General features: G+C 41.1%; 2 protein-coding genes across 3 annotated transcripts in view; one reads left to right on the top strand and one right to left on the bottom strand.

Annotated features, from left to right (window-relative positions):
- LAMB1 (laminin subunit beta 1) overlaps window positions 1-14146 on the top strand; it is a 73349-nt gene extending 59203 nt beyond the window's left edge. Inside the window, exons 25-33 of the mRNA XM_054018899.1 lie at window positions 1587-1771; window positions 2776-3017; window positions 6083-6286; window positions 6699-6843; window positions 8329-8536; window positions 8723-8864; window positions 10343-10519; window positions 12541-12700; window positions 13667-14146. Of these exons, the coding sequence (XP_053874874.1) occupies window positions 1587-1771; window positions 2776-3017; window positions 6083-6286; window positions 6699-6843; window positions 8329-8536; window positions 8723-8864; window positions 10343-10519; window positions 12541-12700; window positions 13667-13803 (1600 nt within the window). The 3' untranslated portion in view covers window positions 13804-14146. The remainder of the gene's footprint in view (window positions 1-1586; window positions 1772-2775; window positions 3018-6082; window positions 6287-6698; window positions 6844-8328; window positions 8537-8722; window positions 8865-10342; window positions 10520-12540; window positions 12701-13666) is intronic.
- DLD (dihydrolipoamide dehydrogenase) overlaps window positions 3034-24787 on the bottom strand; it is a 42957-nt gene continuing 21203 nt past the window's right edge. Inside the window, exons 9-15 of one of the 2 annotated variants that reach the window (XM_054018920.1) lie at window positions 23914-24104; window positions 21914-22084; window positions 21098-21287; window positions 19502-19639; window positions 18547-18636; window positions 18337-18405; window positions 3034-4222 (exon numbers count right to left, since the gene is read on the bottom strand). In XM_054018920.1, coding sequence (XP_053874895.1) covers window positions 18340-18405; window positions 18547-18636; window positions 19502-19639; window positions 21098-21287; window positions 21914-22084; window positions 23914-24104 — 846 coding nt within the window. In that variant the 3' untranslated portion in view covers window positions 3034-4222; window positions 18337-18339. Of the gene's footprint in view, window positions 4223-16296; window positions 18406-18546; window positions 18637-19501; window positions 19640-21097; window positions 21288-21913; window positions 22085-23913; window positions 24105-24787 lie in introns of those variants that run through there. The other variant, XM_054018912.1, reaches the window with a different exon arrangement.

Genomic DNA, 24787 nt, shown 5'->3' with positions numbered 1-24787 from the left:
CCGGCGCACCCCCCCGGCCCCGCGGCCCCGGACCGGCTCCTGGACCGGCCCGGCGCACCCCCGCGGCTCCCGGCCCGGCGCACCCCCGCGGCTCCGCGGCCCGGCGCACCCCCTCGGCCCGGCGATCCCGGCCCGGCCCCCCGGCCCGGCCCCCCGCACCCCCTCGGCTCCGCGACCCCGGCCCGGCCCCCCGGCCCGGCGCACCCCCGCGGCTCCGCGACCCCGGCCCGGCCCCCCGGCCCGGCGCGCCCCGCGGCCCCGGCCCGGCTCCCGGCCCGGCGCACCCCCGCGGCTCCCGGCCCGGCGCACCCCCGCGGCTCCGCAGCCCGGTGCACTCCCCGGCCCCGCGACCCCAGCCCGGCTCCCGGCCCGGCTCCGCGGCCCAGCGTGGCCCAGCGCACCCCCCAGTGGCCCAGCCCCTCGGGCCCGGACCGGCTCCCGGCACCGCGCCCCCTGCTCCCCGCCCGGCCCAGCGCCGCGACCCCGGCCCGGCCCCGCACCGGCCCCGGCCAAAGAGGCCCCGGCCGAGCCCTCCCTCCCTCCCGATTTTCCCGGACATGCCCGGCTTTTGGGGATTTCCCCCCGGACGGGGATTTGAGCCCCCAAAAGCCGGACATGTCCGGGAAAATCCGGACGTATGGTAACCCTAGGTGAGGGCATGCAGAGGAACCACTCTACCTCTCCCCTCCTTTATAAACCACCTCGCTTTTGCTCCCTTCCATCTGGCCTGGCGAAGGGGAGAATGGTGCCTTGCCCCAGTGATGATGGTCCTAATCCAAAGCCTAGTGAGGTCAGTTAAGTCTTTCCGTTAGTTGAGGCCTTATAACAGCCTGCTACTTAGAGCTGGATGTTTTTTGGTGCTGGAGGTCCCAGGTTCAGGTCCCATTGATGACAATGTACCTATGTCAATGAACTGTGGCTGCAATCACATCTCTGGTTCCACTTTATTAGGCCTCACAATAGAAGTCTGGGATTTTTGTTGGAGCAAAAAGACTGGCAAGCAGGGAATGGCTTGCTGAACAGAGAGGAAAGAGCTGATATCGCTCACCTCTTACCTTTCTTGCTGGAGGTGGGATGTTTTCTCCCACCTCCACCCAGAAGATGCCATTGGCAAAAGGGAATCTTTATAAAGTAGTTAAAAGAATCCATTGTGTTCAGAGAATTTTTGTTTGTTCCTGACATTCAGTTGTAGTAATCAAAAAATGCATTTGTAGCTGTGTGGGATGTGAAGCAAATTATGTATGGATCATAGTAGTTGACACTCTGACCTATGCAGTTGCCATGGTTCAAGAGCATTACACCAGTGTTCTGGAATCTGGCTCTGGTTAATCTTACACAAAGCAGCTGTTTTCTGAGCAATTGGGTGCTTTGAGTTTATAAATGTGTTGTAGATTAAAAAGTAGTTTTTGTGATAAAGGAAACAAAACCAGTATTCTAGGAAGGCAAGCTGTTACAAATCACTTACAGCACTGATTGGGGAGGGATGAAGGATTGTAACTACTGTACAGCTTTCTTTATAAAAAAAAATTCAAGGCTAATAGATTTTTTTTCCTCGAGTAAATGTAGGTTCTGTGTTTTGCTTGCAGCAAGCTAACAGCAGATGTTACAGAAAAGATGGCTGAAATAGAAGATAAGCTCTCTGTGATAGCGTTAAAAAGCAATAACACGGACACTCACCTGAGGGCCCTGGAGACAGATGCAGAGAGCCTAGACCTCGTTGTGAAAGAACTTGCAGAACAACTCGAGTTTATAAAAATCTCCGATATCCGGGGTGAGGTGTCTCATGGGGGGAAAAAGAAAAAAGCCAGGGCAGCAAATGATTAAATAAGTGTATGGTTTTAAATATCAGGTTAATCTTCTAAACAGTAATAAAACATGTTCTATGAGTGCAGTTTCCTTCTGAGTCTTGGCAGAGTTGCTGATCTAGCAGGAATTTCTTTGAAGTCTCTGTTTTTGTGTGCATTGCAAAACTAGCTCAAGATCTTAGGGAACAAAGTCACCTTAAAACCTCTTAATGTATAGAAGTTGTAGACCAGTTACATGTACCAACAGTAAGTCCAGTGGTATACTTGCATTTTGTTACATACCACAATTAAGTATACAGACAGATGTCTGAAGTTACTTTAGTTCACATTTAATTACATGAGATTACTAAATTTCTGTATGAAAGACTGCATGAATCTTTGTGAATAAGAGTATGTCACACTTTAGGGTTAGATTCTACCACCCATACAGAGAGTGACATTAACCCCTGTGCAGAGAGCCTGCACGAGAATTGGCCAATATGTATTCCCCGGCAAGACTGGACTTCAGTAGTGTGTAGGTCTTGTGCTGGACCACTGCTCGTGGGTGAATTGCACCTACTCACCAGGCAGTTCGATGGATTCAATGTGTCACAGAAGTAAATAAGCTCTATCTTTATAAATCTAGGGCCAGATCTTCCTTTGCTTTCAGTGGGAGCGGGATCAGACCCTTAGTCTGGAAGAATTTTCAAACTTCTTAATATTAGAGAGTCAAATTCTGTAGACCATTGAAATCAAAGCATCAGTGGGACCATCAATGGGAGGTTTGTTTGATTAAGAATAGCAGAATTTTCCCCATACATAGTTCAAGCATACTAACAGTAATAACGTTTGTATAACTTTTGTATTCAGTTTAATAGAGAAATGGCCTTATACAATTTTGTCATCCACTAGATTCCCCATAACAAATTGTTTGTACTATAAATTCAGCAATGAGGGCTGATTGCTGAACAGTTGGATCTAATTTCTGCAGGAGCCTTGGATAGTATCACCAAATATTTTCAGATGTCCCTGGAGGCAGAAGAGAGGGTCAATGCCTCCACTGTTCACCCTGATAGCCTTGTGGAACTGTCAGCTCAGACACGACAGGAAGTGGAAGACTTAATCAGTGAGCAAGAGGCCCAGTTCAAGGCAAAACAAGAGGAACAGTCGCGCCTTCTGGATGAACTCGCAGGCAAGCTGCAAAGTCTGGATCTTTCTGAAGTGGCTGAGAAGGTACGTGGTTAAGATTTCTTTTGAGTGTAGAACCTGCAGGAAAACGTGGTGCTGTTGCAGAAATGACAGGCAGGAAGGCAGAGCCTGCTACTTTGTTGAAGCGGGTTTTACTTACGGAAAAATGCTTGTCTGGTGTACTGAGAGAGATTGTAAACTGGAACCTGTTCCATGACTTGTGGACCACAAGGGGTGCACCAGCTTCCAAACCCCACCCACTTCACCTGTTCCATTTCCAACCCCCGTCTCCCTGACAGTACTCCGCCATCCCATTGTTTCCTCCCATGACCCAAATCCCACAATCCTTTGCACCCACAAAGAATTATCAGACTTGGTTGATTATAAGACTAGGTTTTTGGGGTCAGGAGCCCCAAAAGTAGAGTGATCAGATGAGGGAAAGAAAATATCGGGACACATTGGGGGAGGGAGTGTGCAAAAAAAAAAAAAAAGCCGTGTCAGTCCCGCCGGCAGAGCAAAAAAAACCCCAGCACTGCCGGCGGATATCAGGACAAACCCCGAAATATCGGGACGGTCCCAATTTTATTGGGACGTCTGGTCACCCTACCCAAAAGATCAAAAACTACTCCACTAGGCCTCTGCAGCATTCTTCATCAACAAGTTTCTTCCCTGAGCATCACTCTGGCTAATGTAATGGTTTGGATTTACAGGAATTTTCATTGGGTGCATTTCTTATGGGGAAATTGGATTTGCTTAATATCGTTTTGCTTAAAGTTGCATTTTCAGGAACATAACTACAGCGTTAAGTGAGGAGTTACTGTATTTAGCTAGATGCATGCTCAGGGAGGCTATTCATTTAGCGTAAAGCCCAACAGTTCATGTTTTGTGGAGCACAGTCCCTGTCCGGTAGGATATGGCACCAGACGTGGGTTTGTCCAGTGAAAATGAGAGGAGAAGACTGTGGATGCAGGATGCCAATAGAAGTGGGGATGACAGAAGATGTGCCAGTGGCCACTTTATGCATGCTGTGTGCTTGCTCTGGACTTCTCTGATCTGTCTAAGACAAAGCAGACCTTTTTCTGAGCTCTTGAGTCAAAAGGACACTGAGAAGCAGTCTGGCGCTTATTCTCTGCACAGCGGTAAAGCTGAAGTAAATCTGAGGTAGGGTGACTTTTTCCTGGGAGATTCACAGTGTTTCTTCTGCAACTTCCCTTTGAAGTAAATCAGCTGCAGTTGGAAAACAATTCAGCCTGAAAATATGATGGAGAGGGCATATTTATTAACTTAAGTGGTTAGGGGTATCAGTAAGTTACAGGATGATTTCTCTAAAGATTGCATTGTCCCTCCTATTTTCTCCCCCATGTCCCCTTTTAGCAACTTATCTAACATGACACTGCTCCTTTTTCTTGGGGGGGAGAGGGCAGGACACTTTTAGTTGGAACCCCTCCCCCACATTCCTGTCCCGCACGTCCATTGGCATTGAAACTCTTGTTTAAATAAAGTTTATCAAGGTTCTAGGCAGTATAATTAGTTGCTGGGAACCTTAAGGAAGTGCAGCCCTCTGCAGGACATTCTGCTTTCTAGAGCAGTGGTTCTCAATCAGACGTATATGTATCCCTGGGGGTACACAGAGGTCTGCCAGGGGGTACATCAACTCATCTAAATATTGGCCTAGTTTTAAAACAGGCTACAATAAAAGCTAGCAAAGGCCGTACAAACTAAAATTTCATACAACTTGTTGATACTGCTCTATATACTATACACTGAAATGTAAGTACAATATTTATATTCTATTGGATTATTTTATAATTATATGGTAAAACGGAGAAAATAAGCACTTTTTCAGTAATAGTGTGCTGTGTATTTTTATGTCTGATTTTGTAAGTAAGTAGTTTAAGTTGAGGTGAAATGTGGGGTATGCAAGACAAATCAGACTCCTAAAAGGGGTATAGTAGTCTGGAAAAGTTGAGAGCCACTATTCGAGAATAGTGGATTGCATGCCAAACATCAGGGGAAGAAAAAGGTTAAGGCTGTTTGTTAGAGAAAGAGAACATTTAAAATTAACCCGATTCAGTTTTGTGTACCTTTACTGGGGGGATATTGCCTGCAAAATGTTTATTTTTGTGACTGTCATCCTTCCTTCTACCCCCTGCCAAAAAAGGAAAACTTTGCCCAACCTTCCCTCTTACTAAAGATTTTTTTTTAATGATTCCATTTATTATCCAGACGCTAGGGGTAGTTCATTGATGGAGCTGGTTAAACATGTTCTGATCAAATGTATTTACATTACAAAATGCTGTTTCTTCAAAATTAAACCTTTGCAGAGGAACATGTTGATTTTTGTCAAAATTTCATTGTGAGAAAAAAGCATTTTGATAAAGTCACACTGGAACACTTTGATGTTTTTGTTCTGAAACAACTTTTTGAGCCTTTATATAAAACTTTCAAAGTCAAACTCAGGATGAAACATTTTGATTTAAACAAAACATTTTACTTAGACCCAAAATGGTATCTTTTGGAAAATTTTCATTTGAGGAAATTTCAAAATATTTTTGGATTTCTTCCAATTTGGAACACATTTTGAAATGTCATCATTTCCCCAAGACCAAGTTTGAGTTTCAGCCAGCTCAATCCATAGATTTGCCTTCAGGAGGGAAGGGCCCTCCTCGTCCCTCTCCATTTTTAACAGAAGTCTGAGGGTAATTTTCCATTGAAAGAACCAGGTGTTTGCCGATTTCATGTCGTTCAATAAGACCGTGCAGGGTGGATGACTGTCTTGGTACTGCCATTATAACCCAAACCGCTTGTGCCTGGAGGGCAGTGTTTATACATAGGAGCTTCCCTTCCCACATCTCTGCACTGGAACAAATCTCACACGGACACAATGTGAAGTGGGGGATGCCCTCGTTTTTGATGCTGCAGTACAGCAGCTATAGCTACCATTTATTTCTCAGGCGTTCTCCCGAGATTTCACTGCGAGGGGTGCGGGTACCACTAAGTGTTTCCAGCGTCATCAGAAACCTCCTGGTCCACTTTCCGTCCTCCCCCTCCCACCCATCCCCCAAAGCAAGGGCAATTAAGCGTGACTATTTCTTGTCGGTCTATTGCAGACATGTGGAACTCCCTCGGGGGCTTCCTGTGCTGACTCAGAGTGTGGCGGTCTGAACTGCCGAACAGATGAAGGCGAAAAGAAATGCGGAGGACCAGGCTGCGAGGGATTGGTTACTGTGGCTCACGGTGCGTGGCAGAAAGCCATGGATTTTGACAGAGACATACTCAGTGCATTGGCGGAAGTTGAAGAACTCTCTAAAATGGTAATTTGTTCCAAGTAGATCACTAAACATTAATTTAAAATGAAAGAAATTTCCCCAACAGGGATATGATACAAAACTACAGAACATTTTCCCCCCAGACGTTCATTTTAAAATGTTTCTTTCCAGTTGCATAACTTCACCAGCACTATCCTTTAAAAAAAAAAAAAAGCCTCATAAAGTGGACTTGTTTAAACTAAAATTCCATGTGTAATCCATAAATATTTGTCTGAGTTGTTTAAAGTAACATTAGTGTTGGGGAAAAGCATTCTGTGAGTTTTATGAGAACAAGTTTCCCACACTGCTTTGGACTCCAAATATCAACTGTCTTTTCAGAATTGCATTTTGGTTTGCAAAATGGGCCTTAATGTGCAAGGAAGTATGAAACCAGGCCACCTTGTTTATCTCCTCCTAGGTCTCCGAGGCAAAACAGAGAGCAGATGAAGCAAAACAAAATGCACAAGAAGTTCTGCTCAAAACCAATGCCACAAAAGAGCAAGTGGACAGAAGCAATGAAGATCTGAGAAACCTTATTAAGCAGATCAGGGAATTTCTGATGCGTAAGGATGATCTTTACCTTAGTTGACATCAGTGATTTTTATCTTTGAGAAATTCTGCTAGCTTATTTTTAGAGGCCTTTATAAAGTTAGGATGTTGTACATTTTTGTAATATTTACAGATGCAAAATAGTAGACTCTTCCACCTCTGCACATAGCTTTTCTCATGCATTTCTCTAGGTAGCTGCCTAACCTAGTCTTAAAATCCTTCCTGAATACTATTGTTTCTGTGAGTCTTGTCTTGATTATGCATTTCATTTAAGTTTAAGATTTTTTTTATAAGCAGTGGGATCCATTTTCAGCTTTATAGGTGAAAGGTGAGGTTACCAATACAGATTGGCAGTTGATTCTTTGCACAACGTTGTGAAAAAAATGCACCCAGTGAGGAAGAGAGAGGCCTTTCAGTTTCATCTTGATTGGAACTTTAACAAACTTTGCCTTCTCCTCTGCAATAGAGCTGATTGGTGGTGGAGTGGAGTGGTTTAAAACTTACTAGGAGATTGTCGTGCTACTCCCATTAATTTCAAGGGAACTGTGTAGCTAACTCTCCTTAATCAGCACTGAAATTTCAATCATTAGCTGTGCTAACCTGTGGAGAAGTGCAAGATCTTTTGGAAGATGGAGGACAGTTTCCCTTGGGGAGGTCTGTTATGTGCAACTGTTGGCCTACAAACATCAATGTTTTCTTACGTGCTAAGAATGTGTTCAGTCCTGTGCAAACACAGGAAGAAATGTTTAGATACATGTAACAGCACTACAGGACCATCTGAGCAATAGAGGCAACTTTTGCTTAAACCCCAATCCCTGAGACGCATAAAACGCTGCTGTTACATGCATCTAAACATTGTGCATGGCCCTCTTTCACTTTAGAAATGTATGAATGTGCACCAAAGGAATGACTCTTATTCCATTTCAGTTCATAATATTTTGTATTTCACTAGCATCTCATATTCATAGCACTCTACACAGCACTACAAACGTTGGACCAAATTCATTCCTGTTGAACTCCTGTGGATTTCAATGGAACGTGGGTCCATTATCTAATTGATCCTTACAGCTTCCAGGACGCTGTCAAATTATCTTTTATAGCTGGAGAAATGGAGGGCAGACAAGGTCTGAGATTGCACATGCAGTAAGTCAGTGTTAGGAATTACACAGTTCTACTGATTCCCAAACTGCTCTCAAGCCACTGGAGACCAATGGGTGAAAAGTACCCCTCAAGAGGCTGAAATGGGACTTAAGCAGGGCTCTACGCTCTGTGGTGGCATTCTGCATAGGAGTGAATTTTACCCTAACTGAGCATACCACCTACTTTCTACATATTTTCTGCAAATTGTGGTGGTTTCGTTTGCCATGGCTGTTTGTCAGTTTCTTGCTTTTAAGGAACCGCACTGACAAGGATTTCAGTAGTGTTGTTTGACATTGGCATGGATGGCTTGCTAATCCTCTCAACTGTCCGCTTACCCTGTTGCATTTGTGCCATCTTAGAGGATAGCGCCGATTTGGATAGCATTGAGGCAGTTGCTAATGAAGTGTTGAAGATGAAGATGCCAAGTAGCCCCCAGCAGCTACAGACCCTGACAGAGGATATCCGTGAGCGTGTGGAAAGCCTTTCTGATGTAGAGATTATCTTACAACAAAGTGCCGGAGACATTGCCAGAGCTGAGATGCTGTTAGATGAAGCGAATAAAGCAAGGTAACATACTACACTGTTTTGTAGCAGCTGTCTTTTTAAATCAGTGATTTTGAACCAGACTATTGATTTCATTCAAATATTTTTCAAAAACATAGTTGGCTAAATTCATCCTGGTGTAAATTCTTATTCATACCCAAATGCAACATTTCTAACGTCACATATTATATTGTTACTTCTGCTCCACAGCAAAAGTGCAAAAGATGTTAAAGTCACTGCAGCTATCGTGAAAGAAGCACTGGAAGAAGCTGAAAAGGCCCAAAATGCAGCCGAAAAGGCCATCAAACAAGCTGAAGAAGACATTAGAGGAACACAGGACCTACTTACCTCAGTAAGTCCTAACTATATATAAAAAATATTCACAGTGTACCTAGTTTGATGCTAGGTAACTGCTTTAGCTAAGAGAAGAGGAGCTCTTGAAACAGCAAACTTCTCTGAATTAAGAGGAAAAACAAGGAGAGCTTTCCCCCCACTAGTCAATCAGTGCTTTGCTACTGACTTCAGTGGGTGCAGAAATGGTGCCAAGAATGAACTGGGCTGTGCCTTCCAACCCAGAAGGTATTCTCAGATCCCCAGGAAATCCTACAAGGCAGGTGGTATATCATCTGGTAGCTGAGCCATGCTGCCAACTCTCCCACCCATGCAAAACACTTTGCTAGTACAGTGTGAGAACACATGAGCATTAATGCTTTATTGAAGCATTAATTGTTGTGTGTTTGTCAAATGATGTCATTGCAGAGCCCCGTATGCATGAAGTGTGAATATTTAAGTAAAGGACTAATTCATTATTAGTAATAGCGTCCAAGTGTGCTTTCTCGATGCTTTACAAATAATGAGAAGGGCCCTTCCGAGTCATAGAATAAGCCCACCCAAGTACCTTCAACACTAAGAGTGGGCTTTTATAAGAATTAAATATCTTCCATTAGAATTAGAACTTTTTCACTCAAGTTTGAAGACTTCGACCATTCTCATTTCATCAAGTCCAGCTCATAAAGAACCATTTCATAGATTGTCCCATTGACAAGACTGTAAAGCACTAACATCTGATAGTGTCAATATTCAGCTTATTAGGTTCCTAAGCTACCCAGCACTTCTTTATCCACTGCTGAAAGGGTAATTAACACAGCAGTGATTTCTTTCCATTTATATGAACAATAATGGATTTAGCTGAGCTTTTAGGTTGACTAATGCCTTTCACATTTCCAAATCTGGAATTTTTTTGCCCTGGAAGCTGAGTGATTCCTGACATGTGTAAATGCTTGGTGAAATCCCATGTATTTCATGTGAGTTTACAATTAATTGAAGCCAAAGACTGCAGATGTCTTGGTGACGTCTTACACTGAGATGCATCTCCTCCCCCACCTTCGGAGTATCAGATGTGCATCAGGAATGCTCTCAGAAGTTAGTGGAACTCTATCCTTACCAATTACAAACACATTACAGCTCCAGTCTTGCATTCAAAGACATTCAAAAGTCAATGATTTCAGCCAGCTTGGGTTGTACAAGGAATGAAAGGTTATTTCTCTTCATTTCATAAGATATGCTTTTAATGACCGTTCACTTTCAAAACTGATTCCCCTCTTACTTCACTTGAATTGTAAATTGTAATTCGTACTATTAAAACCCTCACGTGTCATTTCATAGTATATTGGTGATATTTCAGAGTTGCATAATGCCAGTTTGAGGATAGACTTTGTAGACAGACATTTTAAATAGTTGGTCAAGACTTTTCTCTAGAAAGCTGATTTCAAAAATCAACGCATACATTTGTTGGGGGAATATTTAAACCGTTCTTTCATTCCTGGTTAGATTGAATCTGAAAATGCAGCATCTGAAGAAACCTTAAACAACGCTACCCTACGTCTTACTGAGCTAGAGAAGAGTGTGGAAGATCTTAAACAAAAGGCTGCTACAAATTCAGAGAATGTGGAAGAGATTGAAGAAACCATTGCTACTGTGAAGCAAAATGCCGAAGAAGTTAAAGAGGTGAGATACCTACCTGCCAGCTGACTTCCTCAAAAATACAATCCCTGGGAGTTATATTCGGGATAAAAGCATTTCAGTGCTACTGCCAGCTTTATCCATAATCTTGTCATGCTTGGGCACCAGGCGTCGGCAAGCTAGCTGCCCAGGAATATTACTGGCATCGTTCAGTGAACTAGGTCAGACTTGTTGCTCCCAATTCGTTTATTAGTAAGGTAATGCTGGGTCCATTTGCCAATACTTTAATTACTACTTGGTTTGGCACCAACCTACATGGCAGAAAAAGCCTGCCAACTTCCAATTCCTAGACGAGCAGAAAGCTGTCAGTCAGGGAGAGGTGAGCGATCTCCATATTCTGATGTATTTAAGTGTAGGGTTACAAATTGGTAAATCTCAGTTCTACTCTCAACTGCCAGTGACTTTTACCTTGGGCACCACTTCCCTGTGCCTCAGTTTCACCATCTCTAAAATGGATTTAAATAGGGTTTTCTTACCTTCTGTGAAGTGCCTTGGGGTCTATGAATGAGAGGTCACTGTGTGTACAATACATTATTCAGCTGTCAAACAAGGTACTTGTAACTTGGCACTTTGAAGGGAATTCCCCCATTGCTTCAGTCACTGGAGAAAAGATTCCATCTCTCAATGTAACACTTGCCAGCCTGCTCCTCTAGTTAGTGTTTGGTAAGCAGTTATCTAAAGTGCCAAATGTTCTGCAAGCATAGCAGTGTCTTTCTAAGCCGTGTCTATATGGAGTCTCTTCTAAAGTCAGTACCTTTAAGAAGGATTCTGATTTATTTCAGCCTTCAAACAATTGAAAACAAAAGTTCTGTGTCAAAGGAAGTCTCACTGCTCCAGTCTATTGTCCACAATAAAGTCATCTGTCTCAAAGGAGCCTTCCCTTTCCCAAAAGAGTGAAGATGTTGGAATTAACCTTTAAGCAACACTTAGTTTTAAACAAGGGGCCTCTGAAATGCTGCTTAATAACAAGTACAAGAGTCTGATTATTTAGCATGGGAGGAGGAAAGACAGAAAAAAGAGCGATAACAGATGTTGTCAGGACCCTTGCCGTAGTAGTGACAATTTTCCTAGATCCTACCCATGCTGTAGATGGCACATTTCATGCTGCTCATACTGCTGGAGAGTTTTCAGGATTCTGATCTACAGACCAGATTGTCTGGTGCATCCACTACCTGTCCCAACAGTTGCCCTGGCCAGGGATTGCAGGGAGATGTAGGAGCTGACTTTGCCAGCTCTACACCTGATGGGGCCTCCTCCCTGCCAGGGATATTTGGAGACTTGCAGGAGATTTCTGCGCTGCAAAAAAGTGAAGTGCAGCTGAGACACTAGCCTTGTGTTTTCTGTAACATCTGGGAAGTGCTTGTGACTTCATGAGTCACTATAGGTGAGATAACCACCAATTCTAGAGCTGTTCATGATAGTTGAAGATTAAGTACTATCTATCTATAAAGTAACACGGTGCCCTATTTTCAACTCCATCTATTTGACACTGCTCCTGTCTGGCAATTGTCAACAATAGGAGCGATGCCATGGTCTCTTCTGTACTGAATCTGCACTTCTAGAAGCAACACCTGTTAATCACCCTTAAATTGGAAAGGTGTGCAGGATTTGCTCTCACTAGTCACGAATTCTGTGGCTGAATCCTGTACAGCATTTGAAAGTTTAGATATTGAAACAGACCAGTCACATAACTAGAAAGAGTGGATGATCAGCAGAAGTGTTTGCCATTAGCAGGCATTAAACATGAATGAGAATGCTAATATTAAGAGGGGGGGAGGTAACTAAAGCAAAAGCTGAATGTTGGGACAACTGAGCCAAGAGCTGCAATAATACTAGAACACACTTTGTGCTGTCAAATCTTTCATTCCTACATCCTCACTAGTAATGTCTCAGTTCCACGGAAGCAGCAGAAGTTTCAGACCATCTGTTCAAGTGGTGAAACAGGCATTTCCTTTGCAGTTTTCTGAGCAATAACCCCACCTTGTGTTGTGAATTTGAAACTGCAGGTACTTGACAGTGAACTGCATGCCAACTATAAAACAGTTGAAAACCTCATTGCCAAAAAAACAGAAGAGTCTGCTGATGCCAGGAAGAAAGCTGGAATGCTGCAGAATGAAGCTAAATCATTGTTAGCTCAAGCAAACAGCAAACTCCAGCTGCTCAAGGGTAAGACTGCCTGCATGAGAAAAGGTTTTCCTTTCAGATTTTGAAGTAATGTTTCCTGTTGCAGAATGACAGCTGGAGAAAGGAAATAAAATGAACTTTTAATTAATTGCTGGTGGTTCACACACTTATGTACACAGAATATGGAACACTTTTCTAATGATCCAAACATCCTTTTACACACTTACAGAGATCAATTCACCCACCAGTGTGGTGCAACCACTTCTTGGGAGAAATGCAGTCACTGATCAACAGCACATAACATTGCACAACTCTTTAGGAAAGAAAATGAAAATTGTATCCAATTAAAACTTCAGCTGGGAGGATTAGGTAGAACCTAATTTATGGCTAATATATGTCAAGTGCCATGGCACCTTGAAAGACTAAAAGTAGTGATTTCCTGCAGCACCTTAGTCTTGGGTATCTCCCAAGCACTGTTATTCTAGAAAGATCTGTCATGATCATAACCCAAAGTGATACTGGCAGTTGCTTTTTAAAAATTGAAGTTAACTCCAACAGAACAGTTTTAAGAATTCCACATTTAGCGCTGTACATTGAAACAGGAGGGGGAGCTCTCACCTTGCCAACCAGGGCGGAATGGGAACTTTGTCTGCTTTTACCAGACATGGGGAAGCTGTACTCACCCCCAACCACTCTTCCTTGCATCAATCCCTTATTTGCAATGATTCACTGAATAGTCTGACGATAACTAAGCCAACACACTCTCTAGTGTCCTTTCAAGTCTGTGCAGAATCCCTAAGCCATTTTTACAACATGAATTAAAGGACACAGTTGTATGTTTTTTTATAGGTAAGTACTTCCTCCCCATCGTTTCCACAGTATTATGAGACAAGTTGTCAGGCCCAGATTTGTATCGTCTAATCTCAAAGATCAGAATTAACACTTTAAATACGGGTATGATTTTACTGCCCAAAAAACAGCTGATAGTTTTTCTCCCTTTCCCTGCAGATTTGGAAAGCACGTATGAGAACAATCAGAAAGTCTTGGAAGACAAAGCCAAACAGCTGGTGGAGCTAGAAGAAACAGTGCGCTCCCTCTTACAGGCAATCAGCCAGAAAGTTGCAGTATACAGCACCTGCTTATAACTTGGGAAACAGTCTGGACCCAATGTATCCTGGATGGGCTTAAAAGTATTAAGTTTGATAAACTAGTTCTCATTGACATCACAATAAGACCTGGTAATCTTGACAGGTTTCTCACTTTTTAAAGTTACAAAACCAAAGAGTAATTTTTTCTTATGTTGAAAATAAAAGCAGTACTTTTGTACCACTGTATGTATCTAGTATGATTAATTAACTTCATTGTTACTGTTACTAGCTGGAATAGTAAATCAATTATTTCTTCAGCTTATACAAATCTTGTTTAACCCAATTAGAGTACTGTTCTAATAAAATCTTAGCTCCAAAAAGCGGGCTTTTAACAAGTTAATTTTGACTAAGGCGGCTCCATTTTCTGTGAAATACAGAAGGATGACTTAAAAAAACCAAAACCACATTTTGGGCATGTCTACACTTACCAGCAGATCTGCACTGCTGCAATCGATGCAGCGAGTGTCGATTTAGAGGGTCTGGTGAAGACATGCTAAATCAATGGGAGAGCACTCTCCCATCAATTTGTGTACTCCACCTCCCCGAGAAGCGTAAGGGAAGATGACGGGAGACGCTCTCCTGTCAACACAGCACCATGTAGTGGATCTAACTCAGTCGACTTCAATTATGTTATTCACATAACTGAAGCTGTGTAATTTAGATTGATTTAGCGTGGTAGTGTAGACCAGCCTTTAGAGTGAAGAACTGGTGTTCCTACCTAAGTTTTGGGGGGTGGGGCAGGAGTTGTTTTACTAGTCAGCATTTCTATTTGAATACTTACTTTCTACAGGATGTTCACTTAAATTCAAATTAGCTGGTAGTTTTGACACACAAGTTTCACTTCATTGTTCACAAACAATGTTTCTCATGTGGGTTGAAAAAGTCAGTATTGATTCCAGTTTGGATTTCTAGCACCACAGTGTCCAACCTCTTATTCCATAAAGAACACAGGACAAGATGAGCTTCTGGGACCAAAACTTTATCAAAAAAGATACCAAATCATGTGAATGGCTTCACCATCCTTTAAATGAATTTGCCCATTTGCCTTTGTACAGAGGCCTAGTTGTAGCACATCTTGGTTTTCTCTGCAATAGAGGGCAGAGCCCACAATGCCTAAAGACTAATGCACACAAACAAACACTGGTAGCCTGCATTGTACAGGTATAAAGATTGAAAGACAAAGCGATGAGTATTAGAAACATATACAAGAAAATCCTGCTTCGGTCATTTGAAAATGTTTGCAGCAGTCAATGTGGTCTTCAACCATGTTAGCCAGTATCCTTCTTGACTGCAGCATGAGTTTAGCAAGTGGGTGAGGTAATATCTTTTACTGGACCAGCTTCTCTCGGGGGGAGAAAAGCTTTTGAGCTTACAAAGAACTCTTCATCTCTCATATCCTGGGACCCACCTGGCTCCATACAACACTGCATACATGAATTTAGGAAAGTCTATTAAAACATACTGCCAGTCATAAATTTTTCCCTCTGCTTCAGTTTGTTTAAAACTGTTACATATTTGAGAAATTCTCAAGTACGTGGCTATATAGCAGCCATCTCCTACTAAGACTTTCCAAAATGTGTAACTACATGCACTGCATATTTTGGTAGTCAAGACATAACTATGCTTCACTCACTAATACTTTAACTAATGTTGGTGAAAATCAGAGTTTGACTCAAGATCTCCATTGTATGGCACTGAAACAAATATTTTTGGCAGGAAAAATAAGTTCAGCTAAATAAGTTTTACTCCAATCTCTATTCCCACTTAAATTGGATACTTACAGCAATGTAATCTGCAAGGTTTTTTGTTGTTGTCTGTATCAAGTTCTCACATTGTGTTTAATTTCTTGCCAACATCAGGCATTTGTTAGAACAGTACTGAAGCATACAGACCTGCTGTCAGTCATTCCTTTAAATGTGGTTCTTAGTATTCTCATTTTACTTCTCTACCCTTTAAAAATATTCCTTTGAATGAGTAGTTGGGGGAGAATGGCATGGAGAGAGAAGAACGATACATTAACAAGATGTGAGGGCTTGAATTTTTATTTAGAGAGGTCAGGGAGAACCAGACCTCCAAACAAATTAGTAAGTAGTAGAGCTAGTCAATTTCTTAAGTTTTCTGTTTTGACAAAAACAAGATGAAATTTGTGGAAAAATTCACGCTGGTGTTCAAACAGGCAGAGACCTTAAAAAAAAAAAAAAAAAAAAAAAACACACGGGTTTTTCACAAGATTTTGTGAAAAAGTTTCCCATTGTTTTGGCCAGCTCTAGTAAGTAGAGAGCAGGCATGCTGCAGAAGGGACATATAAAAAAGCTTGCAATATGCCAGGGGACAACTCCAAAGAATTTATCCAAAAGACAGAGGTGGATTAGAAGTAAATGTGTCCTGGATCCATTAAAATGTAAGGCTTTTTTTTCCATTCCAGGTGTCCCAGATCTTTGTTCCTCCCTCCCCCTTCCCCTTCCCCAGTTTCACAAAACACACTTAATCTTTGCTTCCCTTGGAGACACCTTGCTATCACCTCCACATAAACCCACGTTTATTCTGGCTCTCTCACCAACTCATGGGTGCATTCAGCCAGCTCAGAACACTGAGACAGCCTCAAAAGCGGGCGCTAGCCTCAATCCACCTCCGCACATACTGAAGACAGGTCAGAAGAGACACAGAAAAGCATATTAATTTCAGAGTTTTGCTATTGTTTACAGTTTCCTAAAAATACTGAGTAACCAAATGCTGATCATATTGCCGTTATTCAACCGAGAACAAATCAATACAGAGATCAGTAGCTGGAGGATACAGCTACCAAAAGTCTCATCATGCAAACACAAAGTTGAGCAGCTCTAGTTTTTTGTTTGTTTTTTAAAAAGCATCAACTGAGCATGTTCCCTCCTATTAGGTCTTTGTGTCAGATACAGTCATTGCTTCTAAACCCTATCAAATTTATGCTTTGGGGATCAGGACAAAACAAGAGCCCAGTAAATGAAGGAATGAAGCCCACAAGGAAAACAAACAAGTTGCTACACTTGGGCAGTTTCCCTCACACAAAAATCATTGTGCGAACTGCAGCAGTCCACAGTGATAGACTAATTGGCTTATCCATTTGTGCATTTCATTCATTCATACTCAGCAATTATCTATCCCCTGCACATAAGAGCTTGGCTGGTTTCGGGGACAGACAGGCACATGCATTACATGGGTCTCCAGAAATTCTCCCATCAGTAGTGCAGCTCTAGACCAGTTCTGATGACCTGGTGGTAAAAACACCAACAGCCAGTCTGCACTTGCACCAGTGAAGCGGAGCCTGTGCTAGAGCAATGGTAGGAGAATTTCAGAAAATCCTCAGTGCAGACAAGCTGAGGGAACCACGATAAGGAGTGCATGGAGCTAACTGCAGAGAGGAACTCAAGAGCTTAATAAAGGAAACTAACCCTTCTATATCAAGCTCTCGGTCAAGCCACCTACAAACACTTGAATTCCCCAGCCAAAATATGAAACATTCCTGCTGCAGGAAAACAGATTTTAAACAGCAGAGGAGAGAACAGACAAAACAAATGAAAAGGAGGGAAAAAAGCACCCTAGAATCTGCTGGGGAACGGACATGGCACCGCTGCAGCCAGTATGTTTGGAAAGAGCAGAGCGGTGCCTAACCCCATCTTTGTGCAGGGTGCCACTGCACTTAGATCTAATGTTGCTTAGCCTTCCACAAAGGTATGTTTTTAAAGCACTTCAGGATAATTTTAACCATCTCTGAATGATGAAAAATTCCTTAGAAATGAGAAGACTGATACAATTACCCTATGTGGCAATAACATTCAGTTAATTTTCCTCCACTGAATTTTCATTTCTTCATAATCGCTTGATTTTTTTTGCAAGTTAAAGTAGAATTTTACAGACATGTTTTCAATATGAAAACATGATTCGTGGAGATAAAGAGTAGAAACACTGCCAGACTAGCTTTCTACAAATAAAGATAAGCTTCAATTCACCTGCAGTAAATATCCCATCCAAGTAATCCCAACTCTACCAGATCAAAGTAACCAAAAGGTTTGGTTTCTGCATTTCAGGGGGGAAAAAAAGAGTTAATATATAGTGAAAGATTTCACATAAAAGAATGCCACAACGTCTTTGTGCACAGGTGACAGTGGCATTTTTAAGTGCCAGCATTCCACTGGAATATCAGTATTTCAAATAAGAATATACCAGATACCAGGACGGTATTAGCCATGAGTTGTGGCCAGCGTTCCTCATTATGCTGTGCAACAGTGACGTGTTGGGTTTTTTTAACCGTTGACTCTTAAGCTTGTTTTCCGAAATACCCATGATGCACAAACAAGTTTCTAAGTATATTAATATACAGCGACTGGATAATTCCACTTGTTCCAAACCAAATGTGTTTAAATAATTGATGTTTAAACAAAAGAAATTCACTTAATTCAGTTCTAGAAATACTCAAAGACCCAGTCTTCTGCAAAAGCCAACAGTCCATTTTCAGAAGAAATGTGCTATATATGTACAAACGATTGTGCTTGCATTTTAGAAGTTGATAGCTTTGCCGAAAGATGCTGCTAGGTTTGCTTCCCTGAAGGCTTCCGAGACAGTCTGTAGGAAGCAAAAACAAAGGTAAAAGTCATTAGAACAGAATGAGGGAACAAGTATTTAACTCCTATGTAACTGTATATGCTATACGCCAAACACTAAGAAAAAAATTACAGAATGATAAATTACTTAATGCCAACTTACTGGATGGGCATGGCAAACTCTGGCTACATCTTCACATGATGCTCCATATTCCATAGCAAGAGCAGCTTCATTAACCATCTCCCCAGCACCCTGTAAGTAACACATGTATAATTAGTGCACACTGTACAATTGCAAAGACATGTAATCTATGCATAAGCTTTTCTAACTTACTAGCTGGCTATGAAACAGCCAGCTTGCCTGTAGGCTTTGTCTTTTGCTAAAAAACTAATCACATTCAGCAGTGCTAAGTATTAGGATCTTGTTAATTTAGTCAGTGACTCTACCCACACCTGTCACACATACACAGTATAGTTGAGAAAGGATAAAAATACAAAACAGTTGCACTGTTCTATACATTGGACTACCTTGGACTGCTATAATAATTCACACCAGAGTAAATAATGACAGAATGCAAGTGTACATTCAACCAAAAACTCGCTCTTGATATTGATGGCAGTGGTGAACAATACCCCAATTGTATACAAATTGCCAGGAAGGCAAAAGAAATGTCATTCTGACCCATGCTTCTCTTGGTGGTTATTGTTTGAGATGCTAGCTCAGTTTCCATGGCATGGATCAACACTTCACATTGTTCTGTACCGCCCCCTCCTGGAGACTCAAGGAGAAGACCTGATTAACCCAAAAAGAAGTGGCATCCAGCCTTCCTTGGCCAGAAAATGATGAGGTCTAATTCAGAGTTAATAAAGTATGTAAAATAAATACTAAATACAATGACTTCAAGAGACTCAAAGCTTGGCCTGATTTTTTTTTCTTTTTTTTGGAAGGAAAAATAATGGATTTAGCTGAGCTTTTAGGTTGACTAATGCCTCTCAAAACCTGGTAACTAGAAGATTAACATTTTTCAGATATACAAAAACACAATTCTTAATTTATAAGTTATCACCATTGGAGCCGAGAAACTGGGAAAGAGGTTCCCATCTTTTATAATACTCACTGCGCCTAGAATGTGAGCGCCCAGCATCCTGTCTGTTGTTTTCTGACTAAGTATCTTCACCAAGCCATCTGTGTCAGCATTAGTCTTAGCTCTGCTGTTAGCAGCAAATGGAAACTTTCCAATTTTGTATTCTGTCCCCTATAGAATATAGGTATGGGTCACTGACAATTTACACAGTGTACTGCAGAAACACAAAAGACTAGTGAATGTGTATATTGCAGGAGTGGGTGGAAGTTTTATTGTGCAGACACTGTTCAAATACATAGAGGACAGTTCCTGCTCTAGGGTGCTACCATCTAATATACTCAGCATAAATTATATTTGTAAACATTCATAAATTCAGGTATACTTCATTTTTCACTTGAAACTGCAGCTTAGATGACCTATTTGACTAATGTAAACCCTTGGTTAGTTCCCACCTGACTGACAATTATTACATTGTACTATTTGCATTGCTCTCCTTTCATAAAACACTCACAAATGTTTAACACCTGTTACCAGTATTAGATAAAACATGACTCAAGAACAGTAGTTCACTAGCATGAATTGTAAAAGAGTAACTGCTCCATCTTACTTTGGACATGAACTAAAGACATTCAGCGCCATTTAAATTACCTCTCACAAGAGACCAGTTTAGAGCTCTTAAATTGTTGCTTCATGTTTGGAAAAATCATTAAAGAGAAACCACGAATTCGAATGTAAATAATTAGAACAGGTGATGATTTCAAATCAAATATTTTCTTACTGCAAAGGAGTGTTATACAGATGCCAATTTATCAAAAAACCAACCAACCAACCCACCCCCATAATCTGGCATTCCCAACTAGACAAGACATTTTTAACATTTACAGGCCTGAACAAAGCCAATCCTGCCTGGGGGCAGAGTAGTTGCACTTGGAGAGCAACAGGGAGACTGCAAGAGGACATATTTTGGTGTGGCACTATTTACTATCCCTGGTGCCCTATTCACAGAGCCAGCTGTATTCCCACTTGCAGCAGGAGTAGTGGCTTTTCAAGACAAGATCTGAAGCAGATCCCATTTTGATGGCACTAAGACCTCATCTGCACTTGCAGACTCTTCCCCTAATATATGCTTTTCAGACCTCCAATGACTGTGCAGGTAGACTCAGTATGCTAGGCATAGTGTGCTTTGAACCACTGCGTGCAGTTGCATCTTACAGGCCTGCTGAATGCACTGCTCAGTAATAGCACATATCTCCCCAAACACCCGTGATAAAATTAAGCCACAAAAAGATGTCATTTCAGACTAAAAGCTTGTTATAAACTGTGAAGAGTTTTCTCCCGGGTTATGAATTGCATCTGCTTTGCACAACGTTGGCAACAGGGAGAGATGAATATCACCAATTAACAACTATTCGATAACACATTGCTAATGGGTGAACTTTCACAATGACTCAACCCTGTTTGATGCTGAGATACCAGCCTTATTAAATCAGAGCACTGAGAGTGAATACATGATATTTTTCTTGGAACACACATCTATGGTGATTCAGAGCAGCCACAACCCATAAATGCATTTACTTTAACTTATCCAAGACCCTAAAGTAATATGATCCAAAAAGAACCAGACAGTACCTCTTCTTTCAACTGTTCCTCTGATTTGCCAACCCAGGCAACTTCAGGGTGTGTGTAAATCACTGACGGCACACAGTTATAGTCAATGTGAACTGCGCCTCCAGCTATCCCCTCAGCGCAGATAATGCCTTCATCCTCAGCTTTGTGAGCCAACATTGGCCCAGCAACTACATCGCCAATAGCATAGATGCTATGAGACAAATGAAAAAGAGCAAAACATGTCTGTTTAAAAAGTACATATGGAGAATTTTAGATATATTATATGATAAATGTAGTAGTTTAAACATGTTTGTAAACAGAAAGTCTAACAAAAACAGATGAAAATAATTACCCAATGTGTATTGCTTCTGTACTTAATTTGCTAGATTAGCCCTCCAATTTAAGTTGAACAGCTATTTTCTATAGATTAGCGCTAGTTATATTTTTTCAAATAACTTTATAAACTTTACTGTAATTTATGAAATGCTTACTTTTCATGTATGACCTGATTTAACCCAAGAGAAAACTAAAGGCCCAATCCTGTACACTGCTCTCCCTCCTTTGTGCTTCTAAAACGCTATAGGGGGTAGCAATTTATTTGGAAGTGTAAATTTGAATTTTCCTTTCCTTAAACAAGTTAAACTATAGTCAGCCACTATTAAAAACAAAAAGTAGTATTTTTATAGGGTAATTAACCTTTTTCTTTCTTTCTCTTTCTTTCTTTTTTAAAAAGATCTCTCATGCTAAATAAAAATTCTGTTATCTTTGCTAGGAATATGTGAAATAAAATGTGACTATTTGGAAACTAATGAAAATTGTTTTAAACATCTTGCTTACTTTGGAATTTTGGTTTGGAATCTGGTATTGATTGGGATTCTACCCTTGTTATCAAGTTCAATTCCAATATCTTCCAGCCCTAGGTTCTGAGTAAAAGGACGTCGACCAATGCAAACAAGTAATACATCACAGGTGATTACTTCGGTCTTTCCACCAGCAGCTGCTTCAATACTGAAGGATAGGGAGAAGAAAAAAAAAAGTAACTGTCAACAGATACCACTTACAAGAAAACAAAGATGTTAAATATAATTGAGACCTGGTAACTTCTTTGACTAATCACTAGATAGAGATAGCAGTGAAGAGGAACGGGCATTGAAAGGTCTCAATAAAATGCAAGAAACGATTTCAAACTATAGTATGCTTAAGAATATCAAAACCGGACTTGCGGTTTAAGTTCACCTCATACTATAATCTCGTTACAATTAAGTGATATACTAAACTAAAGCATAAATTATGAGTTTCATAAATTTACACAATTACTTGAGTAATATTTTATCCTGCATCCTCTGTTTTTATACTAGAAATACTGAAACAACAGCCACAGCATTGTACCTCTAAAGTTAGACAGCATTGTGGAAATGCTTGAAATCACTCTATTGAGCGATGATTTTGTTTAGATAGCCCACAGTTGCAGATGGCAGGGATCTCAAGATCTTTTCAGAGTTCATCTGTATCAGAAATCTATAAAGCACTGCTACTATATTATTATTGAGTTATACTATTTTATTTAGGTCCATAAGCTGCTCCCATCACCACAGTATCTGAGTGCTTCTGTGGTCCATGCTCAGTAGTTCATTTACTTTCAGTTCTACCTCTCTGAGCTAAGGACAAGGTTATACTGTTTTATTTCTATATTTGTTATGGACAAGTGTACAAAGTGTAATTTCTGTGTACAGTCAATGTAACTGTTCATTTTTCATTAATAAACCAATACTGTTCATTAATAAACTAATACTACTTTTCTATTTAAAAACAAACAAACAAACAAACAAAAAAAGACTGTTTACTCCTTATGTTCCTTCCTACACCTGAATTCATAGTCATTTGAAAAATCACAGTGCTTGCAGTGGAAAATTATGTAGTAAGCATTATATTGTCAGACAAAATTTTGACTTCTAGATGGGACAGAAGCAAATAAGTTCTGAAGACATTAAAATTCATATTTCATGTTAAGTTTCCTTGGTGTGCTAACACCATACAGGGAGAAAACAATCTGAAAATACAGGTAAAGCATCAAAGTGTGTTTTTTTTCATGAAGTATCTGTTCTGTATGTATTCATATCAGCATTTCTATTAGAAATCCCTTCTGTGGGTTTCAGTTTAGTTATGAAAATGCACTACTGGAGAGTTTACTACCTTCTATTCTGGATTGCTCCGCATACCTCTCCTTGCCTCCAGAAAATTTATAATGGACAAGATGACCCTTACCTCAACACCAGTTACCAAAGAGTCAAGAATTAATGGATTCACGGAGATGCATCCTCTGAAGAATAAAAATACTTATTTTGATGCTGTATCAGAGGGAAAGTCTTCCAATAAAGGTGAGGTTTTGATTTTGTTTTTACTATTTTCACTAAGACACCAATGTCTTTACCCTGGCAATTCTTCAGATTGAAGTCAATGGGAGTCTTGCCCACAAAGTGACTGTAGGATCAGGGAAATAAAGGCCTAATTTAACCTTCCAAACTGTAAGGTACTCAGTAAGGACTGAAATTGCATCCTTCATTCACCCCGTCTGGCATTAAGTAAGATACTGGAGTTCCAAAAAACTATGTAATTTTATATCCCCACGTGCACTGTAACAACTGAATAAGTTAGGAATACAGTTTAAACCAGCCTTAGCTTTCAATTTAGTTGATATTTGGATTCATGTCCCACTGTCATTGTTTGTAGTTTTATTTATACAGTAAATTATACCCCAAATCTAAAGCTGTACTTTTAGTTAGATTTCTGGTAGGGAAGGATATATCAGCCCCGGATTTCATGTGTTAAGCACTTACGAAACATCAATCTTTCCATCTGGCCTCTTGGTGGCACCAGTAACCTTGGTATTTAGTTTAAATTTGAGTCCTTGTTTCTGAAGGATGCGCTGAAAGTTTTTAGAGATCTCCATATCAATACCCATTCCACCAACATGGCCCAAGAACTCAACAGCTGTCACATCTGCACCAAGACGCTGCCAAACTGAACCCTGCAGTCAATACAATAAACCATTATTTTGTTTTTAAAAAGAAAAACACCTTTGAAAGAGAAACTGCAATCTTCCACGGTTTAATATTTACTGCTTAGATTGTAAGTTCTTCAGGATGGGGCAATGCATAGCATGACAAGGCCTTCATTGGAGCACTACAATAGTGCTAAACATGGTATGTGCCCATAACTCCACCTGGGAATATGTATGTATTAGATTGTTTATATGTATTACAGTCACAGGGACTGTGACCTTGTGGTGCTAGGTGCTGTACAAATTTGTAATAAAAAGTCAGTTCTTATCCCAAAGATCTTATAGTCTAGGTCAGGGTCTCAAACATGCAGCCCATGGACCGGAGTTATTTCCTGCAGCCCACCATAGGCGCCGACTCCACTGGCAGCCAAGCTCCCCTCCCCCCCAGCATGCTGCATCCCCACACCTCCGCCTACTTCCCAGCACTTCCCACCACTAAACAGCTGTTTGGTGGCGCTTAGGACTTTCCAGGGGAGGAGGGGGGAGGAGCGGGGACGCGGTGTGCTTAGGGGAGGAGGCGAAGAAGAGGCAGAGCCAGGGGGAGGATTTGGAAAAGGGATTGGAATGGGGGCGGGGAATGGGTGGGAATTGATGAGACAGCAGCAGGGTCATGGACTAGACAAGCAGTCTGAGGTATGAAGTTCAGTATG

Source organism: Malaclemys terrapin, chromosome 1 (genome assembly GCF_027887155.1).
Source record: "Malaclemys terrapin pileata isolate rMalTer1 chromosome 1, rMalTer1.hap1, whole genome shotgun sequence".
Lineage (NCBI taxonomy): Eukaryota > Metazoa > Chordata > Testudines > Emydidae > Malaclemys > Malaclemys terrapin.
The sequence above is the reverse complement of the archived record's forward strand: the minus strand, read 5'-3'. Positions and strand labels throughout refer to the sequence as shown.